The sequence below is a fragment of the Rhamphochromis longiceps genome, linkage group LG14 (assembly GCF_057381845.1).
Source record: "Rhamphochromis longiceps isolate RC_006_pf linkage group LG14, R_longiceps_female_GT1.1, whole genome shotgun sequence".
In the NCBI taxonomy this organism is placed as follows: domain Eukaryota; kingdom Metazoa; phylum Chordata; class Actinopteri; order Cichliformes; family Cichlidae; genus Rhamphochromis; species Rhamphochromis longiceps.
In genome coordinates, this window is record NC_140570.1 from 21,784,571 (window position 1) to 21,808,206 (window position 23,636).

A 23,636-nucleotide genomic window follows, 5' to 3' on the forward strand; every position below is an offset into this window, starting at 1 on the left:
ACTGCGGTAACTAACCGGTGATATGAGTGTTTATGTCTTTCATTGCAAAAGAACCGACTGACTTGGTTAACTGATGTGTACTTGGATAAATTATAGTTTAGAAATATCACATAGATTATGGTTATGGATAACGCCCACGTGGCCACCTGTGGCCTCGGAAATTTGAATTCGTGTACACCACTATACTGAAATAAACAGCCTATTACTGAAATACACGTGCAATATAATAAACTGTGATATAAATGTGGAGGTGCTGTTAACATGTTTAGTTATAAAACACACCTCCTTGCCTTTAGTCTCATTCATGAGCATTATTAATTGTCTTCTAACATCCAGAAGTCTGTGACGTGTTTTATAGTTTCTAACAAGCTTTTGACAATTAAAGGTAATATTTCAGTTCAATTGAATTTTATTTATTTAGCACCGAATCTCAGCAACAGTATTGTAAGGTAAGGGCTACAATAATACAGAGAAACCCAAACAATCAGACAACCCCTTATGAACAAGAACTTTGGAGAAGGAAAAACTCCCTTTAAAGAGGAAGAAACCTCCGGCAGAACCAGGGTCAAGAAGGGGCAAACATCTGCCATGACCAGCTGGGGGTGAAGGGAGGAAGACAAGACAAAAGACACACTGTGAATGAGAGCCAGAGATTAATAATAGCTAATAACCAAATGCAGAGTGGTGTATAAAAGTGTTAAAATGATATGTGTATGTGGCGGAGGTGTGGTCCCGGGCGCGGCTGCAGGGGAGGAGTGGTGCAGTGGGCTCAACGGGGCGGTGCTGGAAATGCCGGTGAGAACAGCTGATGGCGATTTGGACTGATAATGGTTTCCTTCCCTTTTTATAGTGAGACGGAGAGGAGCGGAGGGAGAGGGAAATCAGCTGGGACCGACAGCTGTCAGACTGTGTTCATATCATAACCTGGGAAAACTATAAATAAATGTGGAAGCTGGTGATAAAGACCTGTGTGTGTGTGTGTACCTGTGTATAGTGCATTTCACAGTGTACAATAGTTGCTTACAGTGAAAATATCTCTAATTAATATATTGCTGTTCATAATTTAATGCCAAAAATTCCTATTTAGCAAGAGACCAGATTATTGATACATTTTTCATTTTTTTAAAAAGTTACAAGGAATCCCTGAAAGATGCTTTTCACCATTTTTTCATCAGAAAAGGCCTTTAAAGTTATTATCAGCCAGAGTAGAATATCTGTCTTTAGAATATTTAGAGTCAATGTTGATTTCAATAATTGAAATCTGTAAAAATGACCACAAACTACTTAAAATGTACAAACATCTTTGGTCAGAGGTCAAACAGTAATCCACACACCCACCCCATTGATCTTTTCCCCCTCTCAGTCTGTGTTTATTTGTCCGAGTAGACAGAAGTCTGCAAATAAGGTTCAAGTGAATGAGGAGGTGGGGTGACTGGCACATGCTTCCAATGATAGGGAGCACACAGGCCTTCATTATTTCCTCAGTCTGTCCTCGGACACAGAGGAGGCAACATGGACCTGTGGGCTGTGCTGCTGCTCGCTCTGCTCGCCGACACTTTGGCTTCAGACGGTGAGTCTAACAAAATCTATTTTTGACTTCATAGAGTAGCTTTGTGCTCTGTTCAGGACCCTGCTTCAGATCTGATTTGGGACCTATTGCGTACAAATTTGGGTGGTAAAAGTTGAATTATGTTCATTAACTGTTGTATTAAAATGTCTGACGCATAAACTTTGAGGCACTAGCAAACAATTTGCTTAACAAGTAGACATATTTATTATTGTCAGTACAGCTAATAAAAAACAATTCATTTGATTATTTTCATAATAAATTAATTATTTTGTTTCCAAAATGTTGTTAAATATGTGGAAAAATGAGTAAAGTCTTTAGAGCACTTTGTTAAATCTACAAAACTGTAATCATTTTGAATTATTACAACTGTCTTTTAATATATTGCCTAATTCACTGTAAGATTGAGTTTTTGATATCACATGAGTCTGTGCCGCTGGCATACAGTCAAAGCCTCATGGGAGCTGTAATCAAATTTACGTTTATTATCCAAAGGAGGAAATGAATTTTGTTCTGAGGTGCAAACAGCGGAGAGAGGGAATGACTGAAGCATGTTGTTTTATCTCCAGAGTCATGTTTGGACCGCTGCGAAAATGGCTTTGACGCCCGGAAGAAGTGCCAGTGTGACTCCATGTGCAAGTACTACAAAAGCTGCTGCTCTGACTTTGAATCCACCTGCAATATGATGAGTAAGAAACCTCCCTGCTCATTGGTTCATTCATTCTGTTAAGAACTCACAGGTCAAAAATGGATGTTGACATTTCTCTCACACACCCCTCAGCTCGCGGAGACACATTTCAGTTTGCTGAAGACGATTATTACGATGGGCAATCTGAGAGCACGCCTCAGCCCACACGTCGTTCAGCACGCAACCAGCTGAGGCCTACACAACCGCCGGACTTCAATCCCAGAGCGCAAGAACGCCCCGAGACCACGCTGGAAATGACCAGACCGACCAGACTGAGAGTCTCTAACATCCCGCCGACACGTGCGACACACCCAGACACCCACACATTGGAGGACTCCATCACGACCAGCGCAGCAACCGAGGTGACCACAGTTCCTGCCACAACAGCCACCACCGTGGCCCCTGACCCAGATGCTGAGGTCTGCAGTGGCAGACCTTTTGACGCCTTCATGCAGATCAAAAATGGCTCCATCTATGCTTTCAGAGGTCAGTGAGTGAATTCATCTGTTACAAGACAACCTTTCAGGCTCTGTCATGGTCTCGCTCATGTTTGAAAGTAACAAATAAAACAGCATGATCGCTCTGGCTTTGTTTTCCAGGGGAGTACTTCTTTGAACTTGACCAGAAGGCAGTGCTCCCTGGTTATCCAAAGCTCATTAAGGATGTGTGGGGCATCAGCGGATCCATTGATGCTGCGTTCACCCGCATCAACTGTCAGGGGAAGACCTACATCTTTAAGGTGGAACCAAAACAAATCAAATCCAATTATCTTAATAATTTTGATCACTTTAATTGTTTGCAACTCTCCAAAGAAATCAAAAGCTCTAAGAGAATAAAAATAATAATTCAACAATAGAAAAAAAAGGAAAATTCAACACAACAATAAAGTACTGTTGGGCGAGGAGCCATATTTGGTGACTTAAGTGGACATGAAAATTGGCCTCCTCGTGACTCACTGGGAGGTTGTAGAAACACATGGATTTCTCCCAGCTAATCAGCAAAGATCAGCTTATGTGACATTATTGCATCTGACCAATCATTAAAGGCCTGGAACATTTTAAACTTCCAATCAAATTCTTCCTGAATTTAGGAAATTGGCTTTTCCCCCGTACCTACTCCCACACTTGTGGTTAAAGCATTAAAACTAACAGGGGTTGGCAGGGCTGCACTCTGATATGTGTGTTATATTTATGAAAATTGCCAGTGTGAAACCAGGAAAATGTTCAAAAATAAATCCTCCTTTAAATATGTATTTTATTCTTATAGTCTTTTGTAGAAAAAAATGCTCTAAATGTGTGAGGAACCATATATGATAACTTCAGTGACTTTGCACTATAAAAAAGTAAAAAAAACTTTGAAAAAAGTTTGCTTTTTTAATGTCCTCCAATAACACTCAAATTTTCCATTTCCATGTATTTCAATGACTGCCTTATAAAGGGCAAAGCCAATATTGGAAACATTATGTCATAGTTTAGGTTTAAAAGTATTTTAAAAAGCTAATCTACTACAAATTTGATGTTTACCCATGTAGGGAAACAAGTACTGGAGGTTTGACAATGGCGTGCTGGATGATGACTATCCCCGATACATAAACGTTGGCTTTGACCGGATTCCCGATCATGTGGACGCAGCGTTTGCCCTTCCTGCCCACAGCCACGACGGAAAAGAGAAGGTCTATTTTTTCAAAGGTACAACCAGACGCTTTGGTTTGCATACATCTCCAGCTGTTCCTGTAGTACTGAACATCAGTGGCTCATCATACCATCCTTTCTGCAGGTGACCAGTATTATGTGTATGAGTTTTTGCACCAGCCGTCTCATGAGGAGTGCATCAAAATGTCTGAGAGCTCTCCGTCCACTCCCTTCAGGCGCTACACTGATGTGTACTACAACAACTATGAGCGTTTCTTCGGCGAGCTCTTCTCTGACCGTGAGTTGTGCAGTTATAGACCTATTTGTGCAGACAGGAGTCACACGTGTGTGTGGTTTAACTTATTTTTAATCTTCTGCAGTGCCTCAGCATCATAGTAAGCACCACTTTATTAACAAGGACTGGAAGGGCCTCAGGTCTCCAGTGGATGCTGCCATGGTGGGCAGAATCTACATCAGTCCTTGGAGGTCGACGCGACGCCGCTACAACAGCCAGCAAGACCAGCAGTGGGACCAGCAGTGGAACCAGCAGTGGAACCAGCAGTGGGGTCGGCGGAGACAAAATCGTTCACCCTCCTGGGGCTCCTTTGCTGAGCAGGGAATGAACATGGGGCGGGAATTTGCTGAAAGAGGGATGGAAATGGGTATGAGACTGGCAGAGAGGAGGATGGAAATGGCAGAGAGGCTGGGACAAGGCTGGGACAGACGGTGGGATCAAGACTGGGACCAGGACAGACGGAGAGATCGTTATGGCCAGAACAACAGAGGCAACTATGACTCCAGAGATGACCGATACGGCTACGACTTCCAAAGGGAGATGCCCATACAGACCATCTACTTCTTCAAAGAAGGTAACAGATTCAGAATGGGACGCACCGTATCAAACAATGTTTCTGAAAATGTATTCAATCATTCATTTCCACTGCCTTACAACATGTGGTTAATTGGTTATTTTGTAATTCATAGTAATATAAATTAGAAAAGCAGCAAAGCATTGCATTTAAAAAGAACAGTTTAACATTTTCTTTGTTAAATTAAGCAACAGTTTGTAGATTTCAGTCCATATTGACATGATAGCATCACACAGTTGCTGCAGTTTTATCGGCTGCACATCCACCACATCCCAAAGGTTCTCCTGGAGATCTCGTGGCTGTGGTCATTTGAGTGCAGTGAACTCGTTGTTATATTTAAGGAACAAGTTTGAAATGATCTGAGCTTTGTGGCATGGTCTGCTATCCTGCTGGAACCAGCAATCAGAAGATGGGTTTGCTGTGGCCATAAAGGGATGGACATGGTCAGCATTAATACTCAGGTAGGCGGTGTTTGAGAGGCCTGAAGTAAGCAAAGACACCACCACCACCCTGAACTGCTGGGAAAAGGCAGGATGGATCCATGTTTTTTTTTACAACAAATTCTGACCCGGCTATCTGAATGTTTCAGACTAGGCAACGTTTACCCAAGCTTCTATTAGCCTCAGTTTCCTGTTTTTAGCTGGCTGAAGTGGCATCCAGTGCGGTCTTCTGCTGCAGTAGTTCATCTGCTTCAAAGGGCTGAGCGTTCAGTGATGCTCTTCTGCATACCTTGGCTGTAAAGAGTGCCTTTTTTGAGTTACTGTTGTCTTCCAATCAGCTCGAAGCACTTTGGCTATTCTCCTCTTTCCGCTGGCATTATCAAAGCATTTCACACAGAAAATGCCACTTCCACACTCCAACACTCCATCTGTTTGTGGCAGAGGGCTGCCCCTCCCTGAGCCTGGTTCTGCCAGAGGTTTCTTCCTGTTAAAATTGAGTTTTTCCTTCCCACTGTTACCAAATGCTTCCTCACTTGGGGCTGTCTAATTTTGGGGGTTTTCTGTGTTTTGCTGTAGGGTCTGTACAATTTAAAGCACCTTGAGGTGACTAACAACCATGCGACAGTCAAAAAGAACCTAAATCACCTTTCTTCACCATTCTACCCCTAACTAATGAAGTTATCAGTGAGTGTACATTAATCATTACAAAGTCAGCTAGAGCAGAAGGAAAGAGAAAAGGCATATCCCATGAGTTATTGTCTTTATTTCAAGGTTTCCTGGGAACTGTAATCAAATCAAATCAATTTTAAGGAAGATGAGGATGTTAAAGAAAAAGAATATCTCACGCTCACAGCAAAAGCAGGGCCGTTATTAACAGCAATGCTTATGAAGGCTAGTACAATAATGGTTAAATGACTAAATAACAATGATGATTTTATCATTGTTCAAATATTGTGTGTTTGGTCTTCACACTGCTGGCACATAAACTAAGAGCTGAGTCACAGCTGTAGACGGCAGACAGCTGGGGGAGGCAACAGGAACTAACTTGCTCGGCTCTCTCTCACCACACACTAGTTTCATTACATTTTAATGCTGTATATAGTTCATACAGCAAAAAACAGATGCCTAACATTGTTTCTGTTTTATACTTTACTCCAAGTGCATTTCTGTTTGTAATCTTTACGTCATATTCAGTGTCATTCTGGTTTATGTTTAACCACTACTCCACACACTATAATAATAGTATAGTATGTGTACAAAGCAGACAATATGAATACTAACTGTGACTGGTAAGCATGTGTTGAGTGAGTTTTTGTGTTTTCTAGATAAATACTACAGAGTGGATATCAGGACTAAGAGAGTTGATCCTGCTGTTCCTCCGTACCCCAGATCCATCGCCAAGTACTGGCTCGGCTGTTCGGACACCCCTGGAGCAGAGAAGAAGTAGTTTCCAGAATTTTAGTTTGTTATTTTGATCAGTGTAACCCAGTTAGCGTGTAATAGAGCTGTTGTTTTTACTGCAGTAGGCAGTGGTAGGGGTTAAAAGTGTCGAACATGCGCAGTGTAACACACAGCTAGCTGACTTCAGCAAATATTGGTGTATCGGTGAGAGTCCACATGCAGCTTAGGGCCAAAGTTCAGCTGGCTGACTTTCAGTCAGCTTTATTAAACGCAGCTAAAGTGAAAAACACATTTAACAGAGAGACCCAGAGACAGCAACGTTTATCCGTCTGAAAGCTAAACTCTGTTAATGATAATTAATCTGCAATTATTACTGTATTCATTACTTATCGTGTATTTTGAATAATGTATCTACAAAAGCCAAAGTGTTTATTGTCTTTTTATTAATCACGGTCATGTTTATACAGTGAAATAACAATACTATAAAGTATTAACACAGACTTCAGGGGAGGTTTAATTCACCAGTGGTCACAAGCAGGGCAGCAATGTGTTTCTAACCCCACAGCAGTGTTCGTGCGCTGTGGACTCGCAGGAAACTTTAACATCGGGTCACAGAAGTACAAACATTTTTACAATTCCAGTTCTCTGACTGATTTATACGATAGAATAAACAACCCTGCCGGGCTTTTCCCTCATGTGTAAAGCATGTACTGATTCTGAGTGAATCGCGACTACAATCTGTTACAGCCTGTTCTTACCTGAGTTTCATCCAAGACTAATAAAATATCCACAGAGCAGCAGACTCAGATCCTTTCCTCACACTTAACTGAATCAATCAAATCAATCAAAAAGTTCATCACACTCATTTTATTATCTTCTGGGAACCCACCCAGATGTTCATCACTGCTTCTTTTTCCACAAACTTCCACTCTTTACTTCCATTTATCCTTTCTGACTATATAAGCACAATAGGTGCAGATATTACATCTGTCCATCCATCCATCATGGGGGTGCTGGAGCCAATCCCATCGATCGTCACACATTCACACTTTCAGCCTATTTAGATTCACTAATTAATCTAACATACATGTCTTTGGGCTGCAGGAGGGACTCAGAGTACCCAGAAAGAACAGAAAGGCCCCAAAACAGCCAATGGATTCAAACCCAGGACCCAGCTGATGTTGCTCCTAAAGCTGTTGGCTAATGAAAGTCTAAATGCAGGACTTTCACCCACAAGACTGTAAGTTTGTGCTAATGTAAAAGTAAATATTTAGATTTTTAGGCTTAGATTAAAATAATACTAAAAAGAGTAGTTTCAGTTTTCAGTTGCAGTTGTTTTTAGGTTAAGCCAGAAACACTTGGTTATAGGTTTAGGGAAAATATGTTTAGTGAGTATTGAAAAGGCCTGAAGAAAAACTAAGTTACAAAGATAAAAATTCATAACAGCATGATCGGTCAGTTCAGGGTCATGGTACTGGGGAAACATGGGTTACAGTGTGGGAACAACACCAAGGCAACAACGGACTGTGTAGCGTTCTTGTTAGAAAACACCCTATTTTCTTGTTCCATCTGTTGTTTGAAATTTCATTAACGGTTGCTATTTTTAAAATCACAATTTCTCTGTTATTTCAGTCATGTGAGCTGCAGCTGCACAAATCTCTCAGAGAAGCTTTCCCCATTGTTCAGTTATAACTGCAGGATAACAAACATGCGGCTGTTTTTCGATCAGTCCTGCTGACCCGTTTTCTCAGAGGTCACGAGTTTTTGATCTGGACATTTTCGTACCAGGGTTCATCAGTCATACTGACCGCCGCTCCTTCGTTGGTGATGATTTCAATGGGGCTTGTGCCATCTCCCACGGGTCTCAGAGTCCGGTAGGAGCTCTCAATTTGTTCTTCATGATGCGAGGCAGCGTGCTGCCTTTCGTCTCCTTCGGCCCGCAGATTAGACCCCGAGTCGGCTGACGCCACTTCAGGCACGCTCTTTAAAATGGACGACAGCGGCCGTTTTGGAGTGCCACTCTCTGTTGGCAGTGTGCCATTCGATCCAGCTGCATCAGAGGAGTTGTGGGAGGAGTGCTTCCTCCTGATTGGCTTACAAACTCCAGCCTCCCTTGTAGACGGTCCTCCCTGCTCCCAAACAGCCGCCCGAGCTCCCAGCTTCTTCCTGGGTGGTTTGATGATGCCTTCACTCCCCTTCGGCTTAGGCCTGCCAGACTCCTGCTCTTTTTGCCTCTGGAGGCTGCCCAGTCTTCGCAGCATCGCCTGAACGGGGCCCTCAGAGCTCGGCTCTGTTTTTGTGATGGGCTTACCCGCCTTACCCACCGTCACATACACAGTGGTGACCTTATGAGAGCCCCCTTCTTGAGCATCAGAGGCGGACGATGTCCCTTTATGAGCAGCTGTGTTAGACATAGTCCGTCTCCGTCCTGATGCTCCAGGAACCTGCAGGGTGGACCTTGATGGGGTTCTGTCTACTTCCTGGTCAGCCTCCTCACAGTTTAACTCCTGACTGTCGGTCACATCCACTCCATCTTTCTCCTTCTCGCCCTCAAGTCCGTTCCCCTCCCCAGTTCTAGCTGTGCTTCCCTGACTTTGCAGGGCCGATAGCATCAAAACCCCCCAGGATGATTTGGGTTTGCTGCGAGGGAGAGCACAAGGGTCCTGAGCAGAGCCACGCCTCTCTTTGGGGCTGAAGCGGGTGCCTTCAGCAAATGAGACGGATGGCCGCTTGGCCTTGGCAATGCTGGAGGTGCGAGGGATGTTAAAGGGTGAGGAGATGTCCTCGCTGCTGAAGCCCGATGGGTCTAAGAACATGTTACACTTTGAGCTCATCTCCTGGAACTCACCGCCCGCCACAGCCGGGATGTCTAACAGAAACAGAGCAAAACATCAACCAGTGCCAGAAAGAGTTTTTAAAAGTGGCAGTTCTACCTTGCACCAAAAGAGGGCACTATAAACTTTGTTAACTGGTGAACTTTATTTTTGCCTCTACCTTCCATTGGAGGGACGCAGTAAAGAGCCTCTCCCGTCTCCTCATCGCTGTCGAAGGACGATCCCTCCGTCACCCAGCCAGAGGAAGGAGGCTCAATGAAGCTGTGGTTGAAGGTCAGCTCAGGGTCATGGTGTGACACTGTGTATGTTTACATGAGACATAGAAAGCAGATTAATTTAAAAAGAATAATAATAATAGAACTAAATATCACAGCTTCTGGTCATAATTCATGCACACAGTAGACATTTTAAAAGAATTCAAATCTTAATGATGATTAAAATAGTCTTTTTTGTACTTTTATGAAGTTTGTATACAATAGTTGCATTACACTGTGAGCACTGTGAGTGGCAAGACTGACCGGTGACACGAGGCAGGCCAGAGGACCAGGCAGAGATACACGGCAGGGCAGCGCCAATGTTTGCCAGGACGCTATAAACGTGATACTTCATCCGAACCAAGAAGCCGCCATCAGCAACAGTTGTACTACGACCAAAAGAAATCATGTAAAGTTACCGGTATATAGAATGATAAACGTAGCCTGCTTTCCATGTTTTACCGTCTATGCAAAGTGAAGATAAAATGCCTAAAAGAAAGGTAGCTGCTGACCTGTCTTTGTCTCTGTCACCAGCCGGGCGTCCTCCACAACACAAGCAGCAGCAAACTACAGCAAGAAGCAACAGGAGCAAAGGAACCAGCACACCCGCAAGCACAGCACCTCTGTAACCTGTCATTCAAACACACACACAAACACAAACATGTAAGGGAAAGTACAAGACACACTAATGTACACATTTATACACAAAACTGACAGATAACTGAGTGGATGGATGGACGTACTGTTAGGACAGGCTCCGGTCACAGAGTCGCAGGCCACCCCCTCACCGCAGTCGCAGACAGAAGAACAGTTGAAGCCAAACCGGAGGGCAGGGCAGCTGTTGTTACAGCTGGAAACATCCATGAGTCACAGTGAGTAAGAAAGTTAAATCAAGATTTTATTTTAGTACTGGGTGAACACATAACGGTGACGTACAAGCATCACAGAGAAGAAAGTTAAAGGGGCCACGTTTTCCATGTTTTAACCTACTAACCTCAGATCGTACACTCAGGGCAAGAGAAAGAGTGAAATCAGAAAAAATTTAAATTTGAAGGCTTCTTGAAAAGAGTTCAATGTAGTTTTATTAATTGAAACCTTGACTGCGATTACACCAGTGGGCAATATATGGTTGGATAATGTAAAGGACATCCAAGTCATGAAGGTAGTTAGTTTCATTTTTTTACCATGGTTGGTGTGACTAGAAAACTTCTGCAATGCTACCACCTTTTGGAACATCCCACAACTAATTAGGTTAATTGTAAGTTTCTAAATTGCTGGATTGTCAGTTAAACACAGTCTTTAACTGATCTGGGAGTGCAGTTTAACTATTTAAAATCTTAACCTTTGATAAAAGCTGCATCTGCAACAGTAAGTCTATCCAACAGTAAGCAATGCTTTAATTTTCTCACCTCTCTCCCTGGAAGCCTGGCGCACAGACACATTTTCCTGTCACATGATGGCAGTTGCCATGAAAACAAGGACTACACGTCAAGAGGCAGGCGTCTCCAAACCTCCCGTTAAGGCAGCGCTCCTGACACCTGGACGAGGACAGAAAAACGAGGACAGAGATTACTAACACTTACACTGTTGGCGGTACAAACTTTCCATCCTCTATAAGCAGACTGTTTTTGAGCTTAAGTGTCATAAGCAGTGCTCATGTTTTACCACATGGATCATTTTATTAATTTTGCATCTTTAGGCAACTTAATCCATAAGTTTTAACTCTTCCAAGCAACTCTTTGAATCCGTCATGTTCAAGAGACTGCAGTACAGTTGTAAGCAGTGAATAACTTGGACTTTTTAGCAGATTCATCTCTTTTTGTTAAACTCAAATCATCTCTTGTCTTCTGGGTCTGACTTTCTGATTATGTCTCTAGTCAGTGAAATGCGCTTTGACAGCCAACTCACGGATGTCAGAGCCTCCCACGAACAGCTGTATGCACAAGTACGGAAGTGTTTTCAGTCCCCAGATCACACCACAGGATGACAATGGAGCTTCTGACAAAAATAACTATAATCTGTGACAGACAGACAATTTACTGATTGATTGATTTTTCAGTTTGAGCTAAAGCATATGAACCACACTGATCACAGGATGCTTCCTAAGACCAGTGAGGTGCAGGCCGCTGATCATTTTTATTCTTTTTTTTTAAATAACACAGTGATTAAGTAGCCAGTTATTACATTTTAGCATTTCTGTATATTTAGAACCCCAATTCCCAAAAAACTCAGAAGTAAAGATGGACAGAGGTTCAAAAAATTGAGCCATTAACTTGTGGAACAACTTCAGCTTTGACTAATTTTTTATCTACAATACAGAATCTGGAGAAATCTCTGTGTGCAAGGGACACTACCAAAAATCAAAACCCGTGATCTTCGAGCCTTCAGACAGCACTGCATTAAAAACAGACATGAGGGATGCTGCAAAGCCGTAAACATGACCCTTTCACAACATTTTTGAGATGTGTTGCTACCATCAAATCAAAAATGTGTAAATATTTTTCTTTAAATTGCATTTTCTATGTTCTACTGTGACTAAAATGTGAGTTTATGAGATCTGCAAATCATCACGCGTCCTACTTTTTTGGAAATAAGGTTTTAATTTGAAAGCTAATTCTTTCCTTTTACCTATTAATTGCTTTGATTATGTCAAAGTGTAAAAACGCACCAAAAAAAGGTGAAAAATAATGACTCGTAATGTACTTTGTAAAGCAGTTAGTTGTAAATAGTGTAAATTTTTATGTATTGTTGCTAATGTTTCCCCAAAATATGCGCGCGCACCTGGGTCCAGTCCATCCGGGATCACAACTCTGACACAACCCAGTTTTTGGGTCACAGGGTTCATTGTTCCTGCATCGTGGACACCCTTCTTTGCAGCCATCACCATGGAAACCAGATGAACATGGGCGGTCGCATCGCGTACCGTTCCAGCCCGGCTCACAGGCTGCACATGTGCCATCGATCAGAGAGCAAAGCTGGTTGTCTTTACAGTGACCACAACTGAAGACAAGGGAGTGAGCAGTGAGAACACACACATTCACGTGTATCCACCTTTCTTTCCACACACACACAGTCGTGTTTTTATATCCTTGTGGGGACATCTAATTGATATGATCCTTTCCCTAGCTACTTACCCTAACCATCAAAAATGAATGTCTACCCCTAACCCTGACACTAAATCCACATTTTAAGTCTCACAAATGCCTTCGAACACATGGGAACGGGTTTTTCGTCCTCATAGGGGTTGTTGGTCCCCACAAGTATAGCAAGCTTTCAATTTTTGGTCCCCACAAAGATATGTAAACATGATATACACACAAACAAACAGAGACACAGACACACACACATTGAAACCTACCTCCTTTTACAGTCAATGCCATACTTTCCTGCTTCACAGGGCTGGTTGCAGAAGAGGCCCATGTATCCTGGGTGGCACAGACACGTCCCACTCATTACGTCACAGCTGCTGTGTTTGAGGTCACATTTACAACTCAGGTCACAGCTGGTTCCCCACATGCCAGGCTTGCACTCGCACACACCATTGCGCTGATTACACGGGGACTGGTTACAGTCGCACGGGTTTGTACACCTCATCCCCCAGTGCCCCTTGTGGCACTGACACTTGCCTGTCTGCTGGTCACAGCTGGGGCCTACAGACCCACCGATATCACACTGGCACGGTTTGGCACAGGTTGAACCTGAATAGCTGGTGTCGCAGGTGCAGTTTCCGTGGATGGGGTGGCAGCGCCCGTGCCGGGAACACCTGCAGGTTTGCTTGCATAGTGGGCCCCAACGGAGTGGGTGGCAGGTGCACTCGCCAGTGGCTGGATGACAGCGCCCGTTAGGATAGCACTTACATATCTGACGGCAGTCTGGACCCCAGAACTCAAGAGGACAGTCTAGAAACAACACACCAGTGAGTACATAAAGAGCTATTACTAGATTAAAATATAGTAATTATCAACACTATAATGTTTTTATATTGTTATTTTTCTTATTTCTTCTACAACGAATGGACGTTTTAACTCACTGGTTTTGCACTCAGCACCATAGTAGCCAGGTGGGCAGCGACATAATCCAGGATATAAACAGATCTCACCCTTCAAACAGGCCTGCTCACCCTCACATACAGCTGCACACAAACACAAAGAGAAAACAAAGCCAATGTAGAAGTGGTAACGGCATAGGAATAATAATCATTAGAATACTAGAACTTACGTATTGTGCACTCTTTTCCCTCCTGGCGCCATCCAAGGCAACAGAACAGGTTAGAGGGATCCCTAAGAATTACAGACATCATCAAATCAGCTTGATAAATCTGAAACCTTAGTAGAAAAAACACTCCAGTGCCTGCATTCAGCCATGTCATCCTAAAGAAGGACGGGCCACACAACCCACAAGCCAACAGTACAATCTCATGGCACTAATATTCATCACAAGAACTCAAAGCCAGACGAAGGCCGCCAAAAATGTTAATTCGGTAACCCGCTGTTGCCACTTAAGACTCAAAAGCCAGTATGTGCGAGTGAAGGAAAAGCTGGAGTTTACCTTATATTCTGGCAGACGTTCTTCCCAGCAGGATCCAGAGTGTGAGCGCAGGCCAGCGAGAAGCAGAGCAGAGCACTGAGAGCTCTGAGGAGAAGCTTCATCTCCAATCTGAAAGCACAACCAGGGACAAATATATTCCCGTCTTTATTTCTGCTCCCAACTTGTCTTTGTCTCAACTCGAGGGGAGAAAAACGAGGGGCAGTACCTATCTCTCAGCCTCCCTCCACCCTTCCCTCCACCCTTCCCTCTCTCTTTCTGTCCGGTGAGTCGTCTTGTGGCTCCAGCATAGCCAGAGAGGTCGAAGCCCCCGGGTTTCCTCTTCCCATTTCCTGGGGAAGTCAGAGCCACTTCCTTCTATTCAGCCAGACACAAGAGCTTTTTAAAGATGGTCGAACACTAACACACAAAACTCGCCGTACACAACGATGGGGCGCGTACGAACAAACACACACGTACTGATGGTCACCCTTTTGTCAGAATCTATTGCAGTAGGTCTTACAGGAGATGATGAAGGAAGCCTTTGTCTTCCTTATAAGTCGTGAAAGTCGGTGAAAAGATGCCCATGTGATCAATTTGAGATCCAGTGAAAGCTTATTCAGCATTCTTTGTTCCTTTTCTTATGAGGGTAAAAAAAATGAACTGAGATTGTTTCACTTTTGTAAATATATTCTCTGTTTAATAGATGTTTTTATTGAAATCTCAATGTCACACATTTTTCAGTTGTTTTATAATAAAATTCACTCAGATGGCAAATAACACCTTAAATGTGTTTACATCATAAAAACAAACAAAGAAAATGCTCCATTACAAAGATGCTTACAAAAATAAATTGCCCACAAAGGATGTCAGGAGAAGGTGGCTTTACTCAATGTTCATTCATTCTCCCTTTACACATGCCACTGGCCTGCCTGAGTAGTTTCTACTACATTTAGAGGGAACAGAGGGGTTCATTTAAAGTGGTGGTGCTGAAAGCACACGTTTAGGGCACCACCATCAAATACCCGAATACTGATACATGATTGATTGATTTTTACACTACGAGCACTAAAATAAGGCTTATGGGGTTAAGATGCACTCTCCTAACCTGCACTGCACTCACTTTTCTGTTTCCTTGTGCATAGAAGTGCTTCAGATCATTTAACCTCCTAAGACCTGAACTCTTCCACGGCATGCATTTTTAGTTTCTCTTTGATATTTGGACATATTGGGGCCCGATGAATGTAAAAACAAAGAATTACCAGATTTTTTTTTCTTTATTTTTGTTTTTAAGAAAAATAAGAGCCACATATGAGGATATTCATTTAAAATTTTGATAGAACAGTAGCAGTATAATGTCCTCGTGAGTGGATATCAGGCCCTTGTAGAGCAAAATTGAGTATTTTGGTCTAAATAACCCAAAATGTGATGTCCACATATGTGGACGCCAGGTCCTAGGAGGTTAAACATAGAGTAACCACATGGCTTTAAAATTCCCTCACTGAGGTATGAGTTAGATTGTAATTGTTTGTGAAAATATTTGTATGAGTTATAAAATGAGCAGAACTTAATTTACTGCTTTATGTACTATTAAAGTAGATAATTATATCTATTTAAAACTCAAACTATGTCTTTGGTTTTTTTTTTAAATACATATAAACACTGAATCTGATTTTACTGAATTACCAAAAATACATTTTTTTTCTAAGAATGAAAAAAATCATGATTGTCTTCCTGTACAGAATATCATAGCAGTATTTCTTATATCGTACTGTAGTTACACAATGTTCCTCTTGTTTTCTCCTTCCATGATAAAGGGGAAGGCATCAGACATGAACTAATCATGGTTGAAACTTAACTTCAGGAAATAAGAGGGGATTGTTTAAAAGCGCTTCTTTATCTTCCAGCGGTGCTCTGGGTCTGCATTCAAATGTCCTCATAACCTTTGCCCTGAGCAAAAACCGCAGAGAAGTTGTGACTGAGGTGAGGAGAAAGTGTTGTCTGAGTGTCAAACTTGGAGAAATCTCTCAGTTCAATCTCTGTGCTCAGTAACGCGTTCAGGAAGACCTCAGCTGCTCCGCCTCCTCATTGGCCTCGGAGTCTCTGATGATCTCCCAGGAGGAGTTGTTCACGTCGGTGGGACCCGGGCCGCTGCTTGACCTCGTCAGGAAGCCAAAGCTGCAGGCGACAGAGCAGAAGGGACAGGCCTGAGATCAGATCTGCAGTCAGGGATTACTGCTAAATATAGACTGGGATTGACAAAATCTGAGGAGGGTGACATTGTTAACAGAGCGAGGGAGATGGAGTGATGTCTGCAGTGTTTCTGCTTTTATTCTTTCTTTCTGAGTGGTTCACTTTCTTATTGCATTTGCTCTATGTTTATTGACAGGAACAGTGCAAAGCGCTGAAGCTGTTGAAAATTAATTTATGGTTCATTTTGCCAGCATTCTGTTTCAGTAAATGTGCAGCAGATGTGGAAATGAGACGAATGACAGCTTTAATCAGCACTGTGACCTCATGTAGGAACGAAAAGAGCACTAATATAAGCCGAAACATAAATATAAAACACCACCAGGTTCTGCTGCTTTTTACAAACCAGGACTCTGGCTTCCAGTCTGACCAATGCGGAGTGATTGTCCAACATCGTACTCACAGGTTTCGAATACGTGACTCAGCCGGTTTCACTGTTCCATCCACTTCTGTTTGGCCAAACAGAGAACTCCTGTCTTCCTCATCACTGCCGAGGAAAAAACAGAGTCACTCAAACCCCTTTCGCTTTCTGAACATCTTTTTAAATCCGCGCATTGTTTCCTATTGTTGTTCTAGAAATCATGTCTGTAAGAAATACCTGCTGCTGCATTCGTTGTTAGGAATCCCAAGCATCTTGGCTTTAATGAGCTTTCTTTTTTTCTTGATGGCAGAGCGCACAGCTTCTAAGAGAAAACCTGGACACCTCTCCTCGTTCAGTATTTCCCTGCAGACACATACAGTCCTTTCAGCGTGTAGACAACTTCACTGGCACCATGACCATCAACTAAAACAAGAACACACGCACCCAAACAAGAAAACCCACCTCTGATAGTAGCTGAGCTCCTCCTGCACCAGGAAGAGGTTGGTTTTTAGCTCGTTCCTCTCGAAAAGGATGTCGCGCACCTCCTTCTTGGTGAAGCACGGCTGATCGGGATCCTTCTGATCGGATGTTGGCTTTTTCTTTGGCTCCTGTGCTGTTTGACTTGGTCGGGACTGACGGGACAACAAACAGTGATCAACAGATTAATTCAACCACAAAGCTGATTCAGCAAAGAGCAGCAGTTATTTGATCAACAGTGCAAGCTTAAACTCTCTAAACACTCTAGAGTGACGTTGGAGTCCAAAGTTCACAGATTTCCCTTTTAAGGCCTTAAGTAAATATTAAGGTATCTCTAAGAAGCATCTTATTCAATATGCGGGAAAGTAAAGAAACATATCTGTCGTATCCAGTGTGAAAGGTGTGCATACCGGCGTGTTGCTGTTGGTTCTGTCGAGCTGTGCTTGGAGGTTTTCTATTTCTTTGTTTTTCTCCTTCAGGTCGGCCTCCATGTCGGCCTTCCTCTCCACGGTGCTCTTCAGCTGGGCCTGCAAAACATTCTGCTTGTGTCGCAACTCTGCATTCATTTTCATAAAGCGCTCCAGCTGCTCCTGAAGCTACACACACACACACACATAAACATACACATATATATATGATTTACAAATTTGCATCATGAGCAGTACTGCAGACAGTTATAAACACAGCTCATGGCTAAATCAATGAACCAAGGCTGACCCACAAAAATGGAAATTGGAAATGTGGTATATAAGATTACTCTGCCTTAATATAAAGGATTAAAAAATAGGCATTATTTAAAATAAAATAAAAAATACTCCTTGGTTAACCAAATCAAAGCCAACTCTTTTACTTCCCCCAGTTGACCATGAAGTGAGTTTTTCTTTCTGTTTAAAAGTCAGCTGATTGGGTGCAAAACGCCAAGCATTAACAAACACACCCAGTTATGGCCGCTATTTAAATCATGTGGTATACATGCCCTGACACACATACAGCCACGTGCAAACACTCACACAATAGCACACACCCACACTGTGGCTGTACCAAGATGAAAACAGTGCCCTGACTTGTCTAAAGTGCAGCTTAAATCATCAAGCAGTAACTGTGCGGATAATCCCTGCCCTCTTTTCCTGACAGTTAGCACACTTTCTGCCTTCCAGTGGCTCCGTTAGAGCGGTTTACATGATGCAAGTTCTCTTGTGTTGCTGTGCGACACATGACTCCACGACTGTGTATGTGAGTATGTATGATATATATAGAAATAACACAATACATAAAACAGGGTTTGAGAATAATGAAAAAAATGCTACTGTTTCCATGAGAAAAGTCAGAAAGTCTGTAAGGAAACACAACTTGCAGCCATAAATCTGATTGAGTGTAACCTTGTGATCCACATGGACAAAGAACACTTTTTATTATTTAAGGGCTGCACTTCATACATGTTTTCATCTTAATTCTCAAGTGACCGAGCCAATATATTTTAATGTTTGTTTATTTATACTTCTACTATTTCCTTTCCCTTTAAAAGAAATGATAAAATGTTTTGATTAAATTAAAGATGTTTTCAGTGAAGAGTTAACCCGACCCAGCTCCATCTTTAGATTAGTTTCCATTGTCACCATGGGAATCATCTGCCTCAAGGCCTCTGCAGCAGTCAAACTTGTTACTCTAGGTCACTAAAATATTTGTAAGTGGAACATCACAACAGAAATGTCAAAGCTTATAATGTTATCAAAAATAGATAGACACACTAGCCACTTTATAAGGTATACCTTTTAAGCACTGCTTGTTTAAACAAAGATCTAATCAGCTGATCACATGGCAAAAACTGAAGTTCAAACTGAGCGGCAGAATGTGAAAGAAAGGTTATTTAAGTGACTTTGAACGGGCATGGTTGTTGGTGCCAGATGGGCTGCACTGAGTTTCTCGGAAACTGCTGATCCGCTGGGATTTTCCCACACAACCATCTCTATAGAGTTTACACAGAGTGGTCCGAAAACGAGAAAATATCTAAGAAAGTTAATCTATCAGCCTCCTAAAAAGAAAGAATGAAAAAAGGTTAAGAGTGAATTATATCGTATGTCTCCTTACCGCCTCCACCTCTTTGGTGATGGTAGTTATCTCCTGGCTTTTGGCCCTCAGGTCATCTCTTTGTTTATCCACCACCTCCTTCAGCTTTAGCATCACCTCACGCTCCTGCCGCTGAACACGGTCTAACACACACACACACACACAAATTCACAAAGTGTATCAACTTTGTGTAGCTACTTTTTTAACTACTTTTGTCCCTCTTTGTCTTCATAATTTCATAGCTTACGCTCATTCAAATTGGATTTAACATTTAACCTGTGTTTTATTGTTGCTAATGCTCATAATAGCTTACTCGTGTCATCTAAAATGTAATAAACTCATGAGCCCAAACTCTTTCTAAGAAAATCTGCACTAAATAATATCGAAAGACAAAAGTCAGCATAAGTAATTACCACAAGACCTCAACATTACACGAGCTTAATACCTTGATCCCATTTGTGTCAATGTGCACGAGGACAGCACGCTGCACGTAATCTTGATTCATTCTACAGAGACTTGAGATTTCAGAGCACAGACAGTATCTCTTGCTTGCATCTACTGTTATCTTGCTTTGCAAATAGTTTTGCTTTCACATTAACAGATTCTGAGAAGTGCATCTCTCAAATGATGCCAACAATTCAGCAAATGAGTTTCATGTAGTTCACCCAGCAGTAAAAATGAGCAGATAATAATAACATTTCTTTTTAACCCTTACACTCTGTGACCTTTCATCAAAACTGAAATAACTGAAAGCATATTTGCGGTGAACCTCAGTGGCCAAACAGCCATTTCACTTTTACTACATGAAATGAATAGTCACGTTCACCTGCCTCAGGGCGTCCTGTCAAATAAATCACAAAGTTAAGACGGCATGAGTTTATCTGCCAGTACGCAAAAACTGGAGCCTTACTGTATATTATGTTTAAAAGACTATTGATCGTATCTCTCTGCTGTTTAATTTTTATAGTGTACAGAGTAATTGTTCAGGTTGTTGTCAGGGTTTAATTTTGATGTTTGCTTTTTCTGAACACTTTCACAACTATGAACTTCAGCCAGCAAAAATAACTGCACTATACACACAGCGATGGCCAGTTGGACTGGTTTCAGCCTCAGAGAGTATGATGGTTAACCCACTGCTTTAAATATTTACTGGAACTGGTTGATGTCACATTTACAGACTAGAATGAAGTAAAAAAACCAACATAACCACAAGACCTCGAGGTTGATTTACCTGTTTGAAGAGCACGCACTTACTGCACTTCTATAACATGTTGAATTTTTTTTGTTTTGTTTTGTTTTGTTTTGTTTTGTTTTTTTTTGGGGGGGGGGGGGACTGATTTTCACATAGTTCCGATTTTAGAAGCCTATGATATACCTTACATTACAGTTCACTTCAACAAAAATAATTCCTCATACATACCTTCCTGTGCATGGCTGCCTCTCAGCCTGCTCTCCAGCACCTCCCTGTCTTCCTGGAGCTGCTGTATCTGGACCTGCAGCTCTTCGCACCTCGTCTTCCACTGCTGCTCCTTCTGCTGAAGTTCCTGGATGAGATGACAGGAGTCAGACTGTGAAACTAAAACCTCAAAAGCAGGTTGTATTGCATTTTTAGAAGGGGGAAAAAGATCTGATGTAAGCTGTAGAAAATCTCTAAAGCATTCAAAATCTGGATTCAAGTTAACCAGTTGCGTCCAAGCAGGTGTGTAGTGTTAAGTCATTGCAGATGTTTTTCTTTTCCAACTTTGTTTTATTGATTTCAACCATGACATACATGACATCATGACAACAGCAAAGTCGATCTTGATTTCAGAACAATTGTATGTCCATTACACCCTCCAACCCCCCATCCCGAATTCTCCCCCTTCAAGGTCCACACTAGACAAGACACCACAGAGATCCAGTCTCTGCACATAAAAAATATCTCAAGACCCATACACATAAGCATAAATTGCAGATGTTTCTCTAATGGCTATGAGACATCTAAACAGCAAAGTCTGACTTCCCACGACAGCAGAGCTTTTCCATATAATGGCAGCACAAACACTAAATAAAGAGAGAAATAGTCTGACAAAAGACATGACACAGGACCTGAGAGATGCATCTAAACCTTCGTTTGATCTACAATCTGCTGCTTCATCAGATATGCTCTCAGTGGAAGGGTGGCTGCCAAGAGGCCATTCTTAAAGAAGGAAAACAGGAGAAAAGACTGACAAAGAAGAACTGGGCTGAAAATCAGTGGCAACAGGCCCTATAGAGTGTTGAATCTGAATTTGATCCATCATGCAATACCAGCATAGCTTCACTCTTCAGCATGACAATGATCACAAACACAGGACCTCAACATCCATGAAGCAGTGTGAGATCCAAAGCAGAGCTTTGGGTGTTGGCTAAAGGTGGCCAATCCAAATACTGACTTTGGAGCTCCTTAGAATTTGACATGTTCTGTTTTTACCTTATAAACTGTATTCCCATGTATGTATGCACATAGTTTCAATAAATCGTTGCATTTTCCAAGCAAAATATAAATAAATGAGGTGGCACAAAACTTGTGTACAGTACTGCAGAAGCTCCTAAATGATGCTATGACCTCATGAACGTATTAACGTGGTTCTTCAACATTTATAACTCTATAGCTACAGTTATAATTAACGAAAAGTCCCTTTTAAATGTGGTACTTTACACCAAGTGATTACTGGTAAGATGCTACTTAAGTGGCTGACTGCTAATTAGCTAGCTTCTTTCTAGTGTGGGTGGTAACACTCCCAGTGCTAAAGCTAAAATCACTGCTGTGTCATCATGTGATTTATAAAATACATTTTACAATATATAACAGGGGACATAACAATTAAAGTTAAACTATGCCAATGTTAAATATTCTCACTGAAAACTGTTAAATTACAGAGTCTAAGAATAACTGTCGGTCTACGTGGTTGCCTTGACGACACGGGGCGGAACTTCAGGTATTTAAAGGTGGCGGTGGATTGATATCAAACAGGCAGTTATAAGGTTTATATCACGCGAGGTCATGCAAATATATATGCAAGAGTAATTTTAGTTTCACAGTGACATAGTATCACAGAAAAAAAGAGTTATGGAGCTACGTTTTCACTACAGTTGGGAGCAGTAGCATGTAGGTTACCCAAACGGCGCAAAATCACCTCGAAATACATCAGACTCGTTGTCAAACAGCTCCATTAACCTGCTGTTATAACACAGAGACGCACACTCGGTGAGTAACACGCACAGGCGCCGTTGTATTATTTACAAAATGGTGGTGTGACTGAAAATCCCCCACGTCTCTCACCCGTATCTCGTTTTTATCGTTGGCCTCGTCGTTTTCCTTCCCCCCGCGTTTCTTCTGCTGTTGCAGCTGTATGGTCTCGAAGGTCTTCAGAAGCTCCTCTTCCCTCAGTTTGTGAGCGTGGTTCCTCGACGCGAAGCTCTCCAGCAGCTCCAGCACTTTCACTATCTTCGGTACTAGACCCTCAGCGCTCTCTTTGCCGTAACCGTCGATGAGTTTCTCCACATCGGTGCCGATCACTTTGGCTATCTTGTACACATCATCGACGGTGAGAGCGGAAAACGTCCTGCCGAAGCAGTCCTCCAAGTTTTTGGTCTCCGAGAGCGTCTCCATGTCCGAGCAGCTCGCTTCACATGCTCGTCACAGGCTATCGAAACCGACAGGAGACGTGACGGCAAACCGTCAACCAAATCAGCGTGCAAACTTTAAACCTCACCCTCTGCCGACACGTCTAAACTTGACCTGCTCCGCTCACGACGATGCCACTTCATTTATTTAATGTGTGGTCACATTACATCAGCCTACCCAAAAAAAAAAAAAAAAAAAAAAAATAGACACCGAGCACAACAGTGGACAGTAGGCTGCTGTGTACTCGCTGCTGGGTCCTCCTACTTTTCTGACCAATGTAGTGCGAGTACAGAGAAACATGCACAAGTATGCCTGCTAGGTCGAGCTTACTGATGCATGCAGCAAAGCGTAAACTTAATTTCCTCTGCAGATCTGCGGTCAGAAATGCTGGCCTAGAACTGTCTAGGGAAATAAAATAACGGCAGAACTGCACATAAACCTGGAAATATAGCTTCATTAACCAAGACTAAAACAGAAAGTAAAGTCCTGGCTTATTATGGGGATACCAATATGCTTAGGCAAGCGCAACCAATATGAGTGGTTCAAGAGAAAGCAATTTGACCTCTCAAAACAGGGGAAGTGAGCCAGAAAGTCCCTGTCCAGCCTTACTTCCCCTCTGGGGGC

General features: G+C 42.3%; 3 protein-coding genes across 3 annotated transcripts; 1 reads left to right on the plus strand and 2 right to left on the minus strand.

Moving 5' to 3' along the window:
• The first annotated feature begins 512 nt into the window (after window positions 1-512).
• Window positions 513-7,049, plus strand: vtna (vitronectin a). The gene is made up of 9 exons (XM_085379740.1): window positions 513-972; window positions 1,364-1,570; window positions 2,137-2,256; window positions 2,349-2,741; window positions 2,855-2,994; window positions 3,787-3,943; window positions 4,032-4,184; window positions 4,267-4,755; window positions 6,521-7,049. Exons 2-9 carry the CDS (start codon window positions 1,513-1,515, stop codon window positions 6,640-6,642), a joined length of 1,632 nt encoding a protein of 543 aa, XP_085235866.1. The 5' UTR covers window positions 513-972; window positions 1,364-1,512; the 3' UTR covers window positions 6,643-7,049.
• A 597-nt stretch (window positions 7,050-7,646) lies between these two features.
• scarf1 (scavenger receptor class F, member 1) lies at window positions 7,647-14,466 on the minus strand. The gene is made up of 11 exons (XM_085379739.1): window positions 14,233-14,466; window positions 13,903-13,964; window positions 13,715-13,816; window positions 13,043-13,583; window positions 12,466-12,684; window positions 11,094-11,222; window positions 10,428-10,534; window positions 10,197-10,314; window positions 9,949-10,073; window positions 9,591-9,728; window positions 7,647-9,465 (listed from the first exon to the last, which is right to left on the minus strand). The coding sequence occupies exons 1-11, from the start codon at window positions 14,331-14,333 to the stop codon at window positions 8,351-8,353; spliced, it is 2,757 nt and encodes a 918-aa protein (XP_085235865.1). The 5' UTR covers window positions 14,334-14,466; the 3' UTR covers window positions 7,647-8,350.
• A 417-nt stretch (window positions 14,467-14,883) lies between these two features.
• Window positions 14,884-23,259, minus strand: rilp (Rab interacting lysosomal protein). Its single transcript, XM_085379741.1, has 8 exons — window positions 22,668-23,259; window positions 20,784-20,907; window positions 19,385-19,506; window positions 17,707-17,892; window positions 17,282-17,451; window positions 17,057-17,182; window positions 16,862-16,945; window positions 14,884-16,386 (listed from the first exon to the last, which is right to left on the minus strand). The coding sequence occupies exons 1-8, from the start codon at window positions 22,995-22,997 to the stop codon at window positions 16,266-16,268; spliced, it is 1,263 nt and encodes a 420-aa protein (XP_085235867.1). The 5' UTR covers window positions 22,998-23,259; the 3' UTR covers window positions 14,884-16,265.
• Between the last annotated feature and the right edge of the window lie 377 nt (window positions 23,260-23,636).

Bases quoted from the DNA above. Each gene is read 5' to 3' on its own strand.
- vtna (XM_085379740.1), top strand. From the start codon at position 1,513: ATGGACCTGTGGGCTGTGCTGCTGCTCGCTCTGCTCGCCGACACTTTG. The intron at 2,257-2,348 runs GTAAGAAACCTC...CACACCCCTCAG, and splicing joins ATCCACCTGCAATATGATGA to CTCGCGGAGACACATTTCAG. The intron at 4,185-4,266 runs GTGAGTTGTGCA...AATCTTCTGCAG, and splicing joins CGGCGAGCTCTTCTCTGACC to TGCCTCAGCATCATAGTAAG.
- scarf1 (XM_085379739.1), bottom strand. From the start codon at position 14,333: ATGAAGCTTCTCCTCAGAGCTCTCAGTGCTCTGCTCTGCTTCTCGCTG. The intron at 13,584-13,714 runs GTGAGTTAAAAC...TGTTGTTTCTAG, and splicing joins TGGTGCTGAGTGCAAAACCA to ACTGTCCTCTTGAGTTCTGG. The intron at 12,685-13,042 runs GTAGGTTTCAAT...CCTTGTCTTCAG, and splicing joins GGCATTGACTGTAAAAGGAG to TTGTGGTCACTGTAAAGACA.
- rilp (XM_085379741.1), bottom strand. From the start codon at position 22,997: ATGGAGACGCTCTCGGAGACCAAAAACTTGGAGGACTGCTTCGGCAGG. The intron at 19,507-20,783 runs GTATGTATGAGG...TGTGTGTGTTAG, and splicing joins AGGCAGCCATGCACAGGAAG to ACCGTGTTCAGCGGCAGGAG. The intron at 17,183-17,281 runs GTGGGTTTTCTT...ATGTGTCTGCAG, and splicing joins GAGCTCAGCTACTATCAGAG to GGAAATACTGAACGAGGAGA.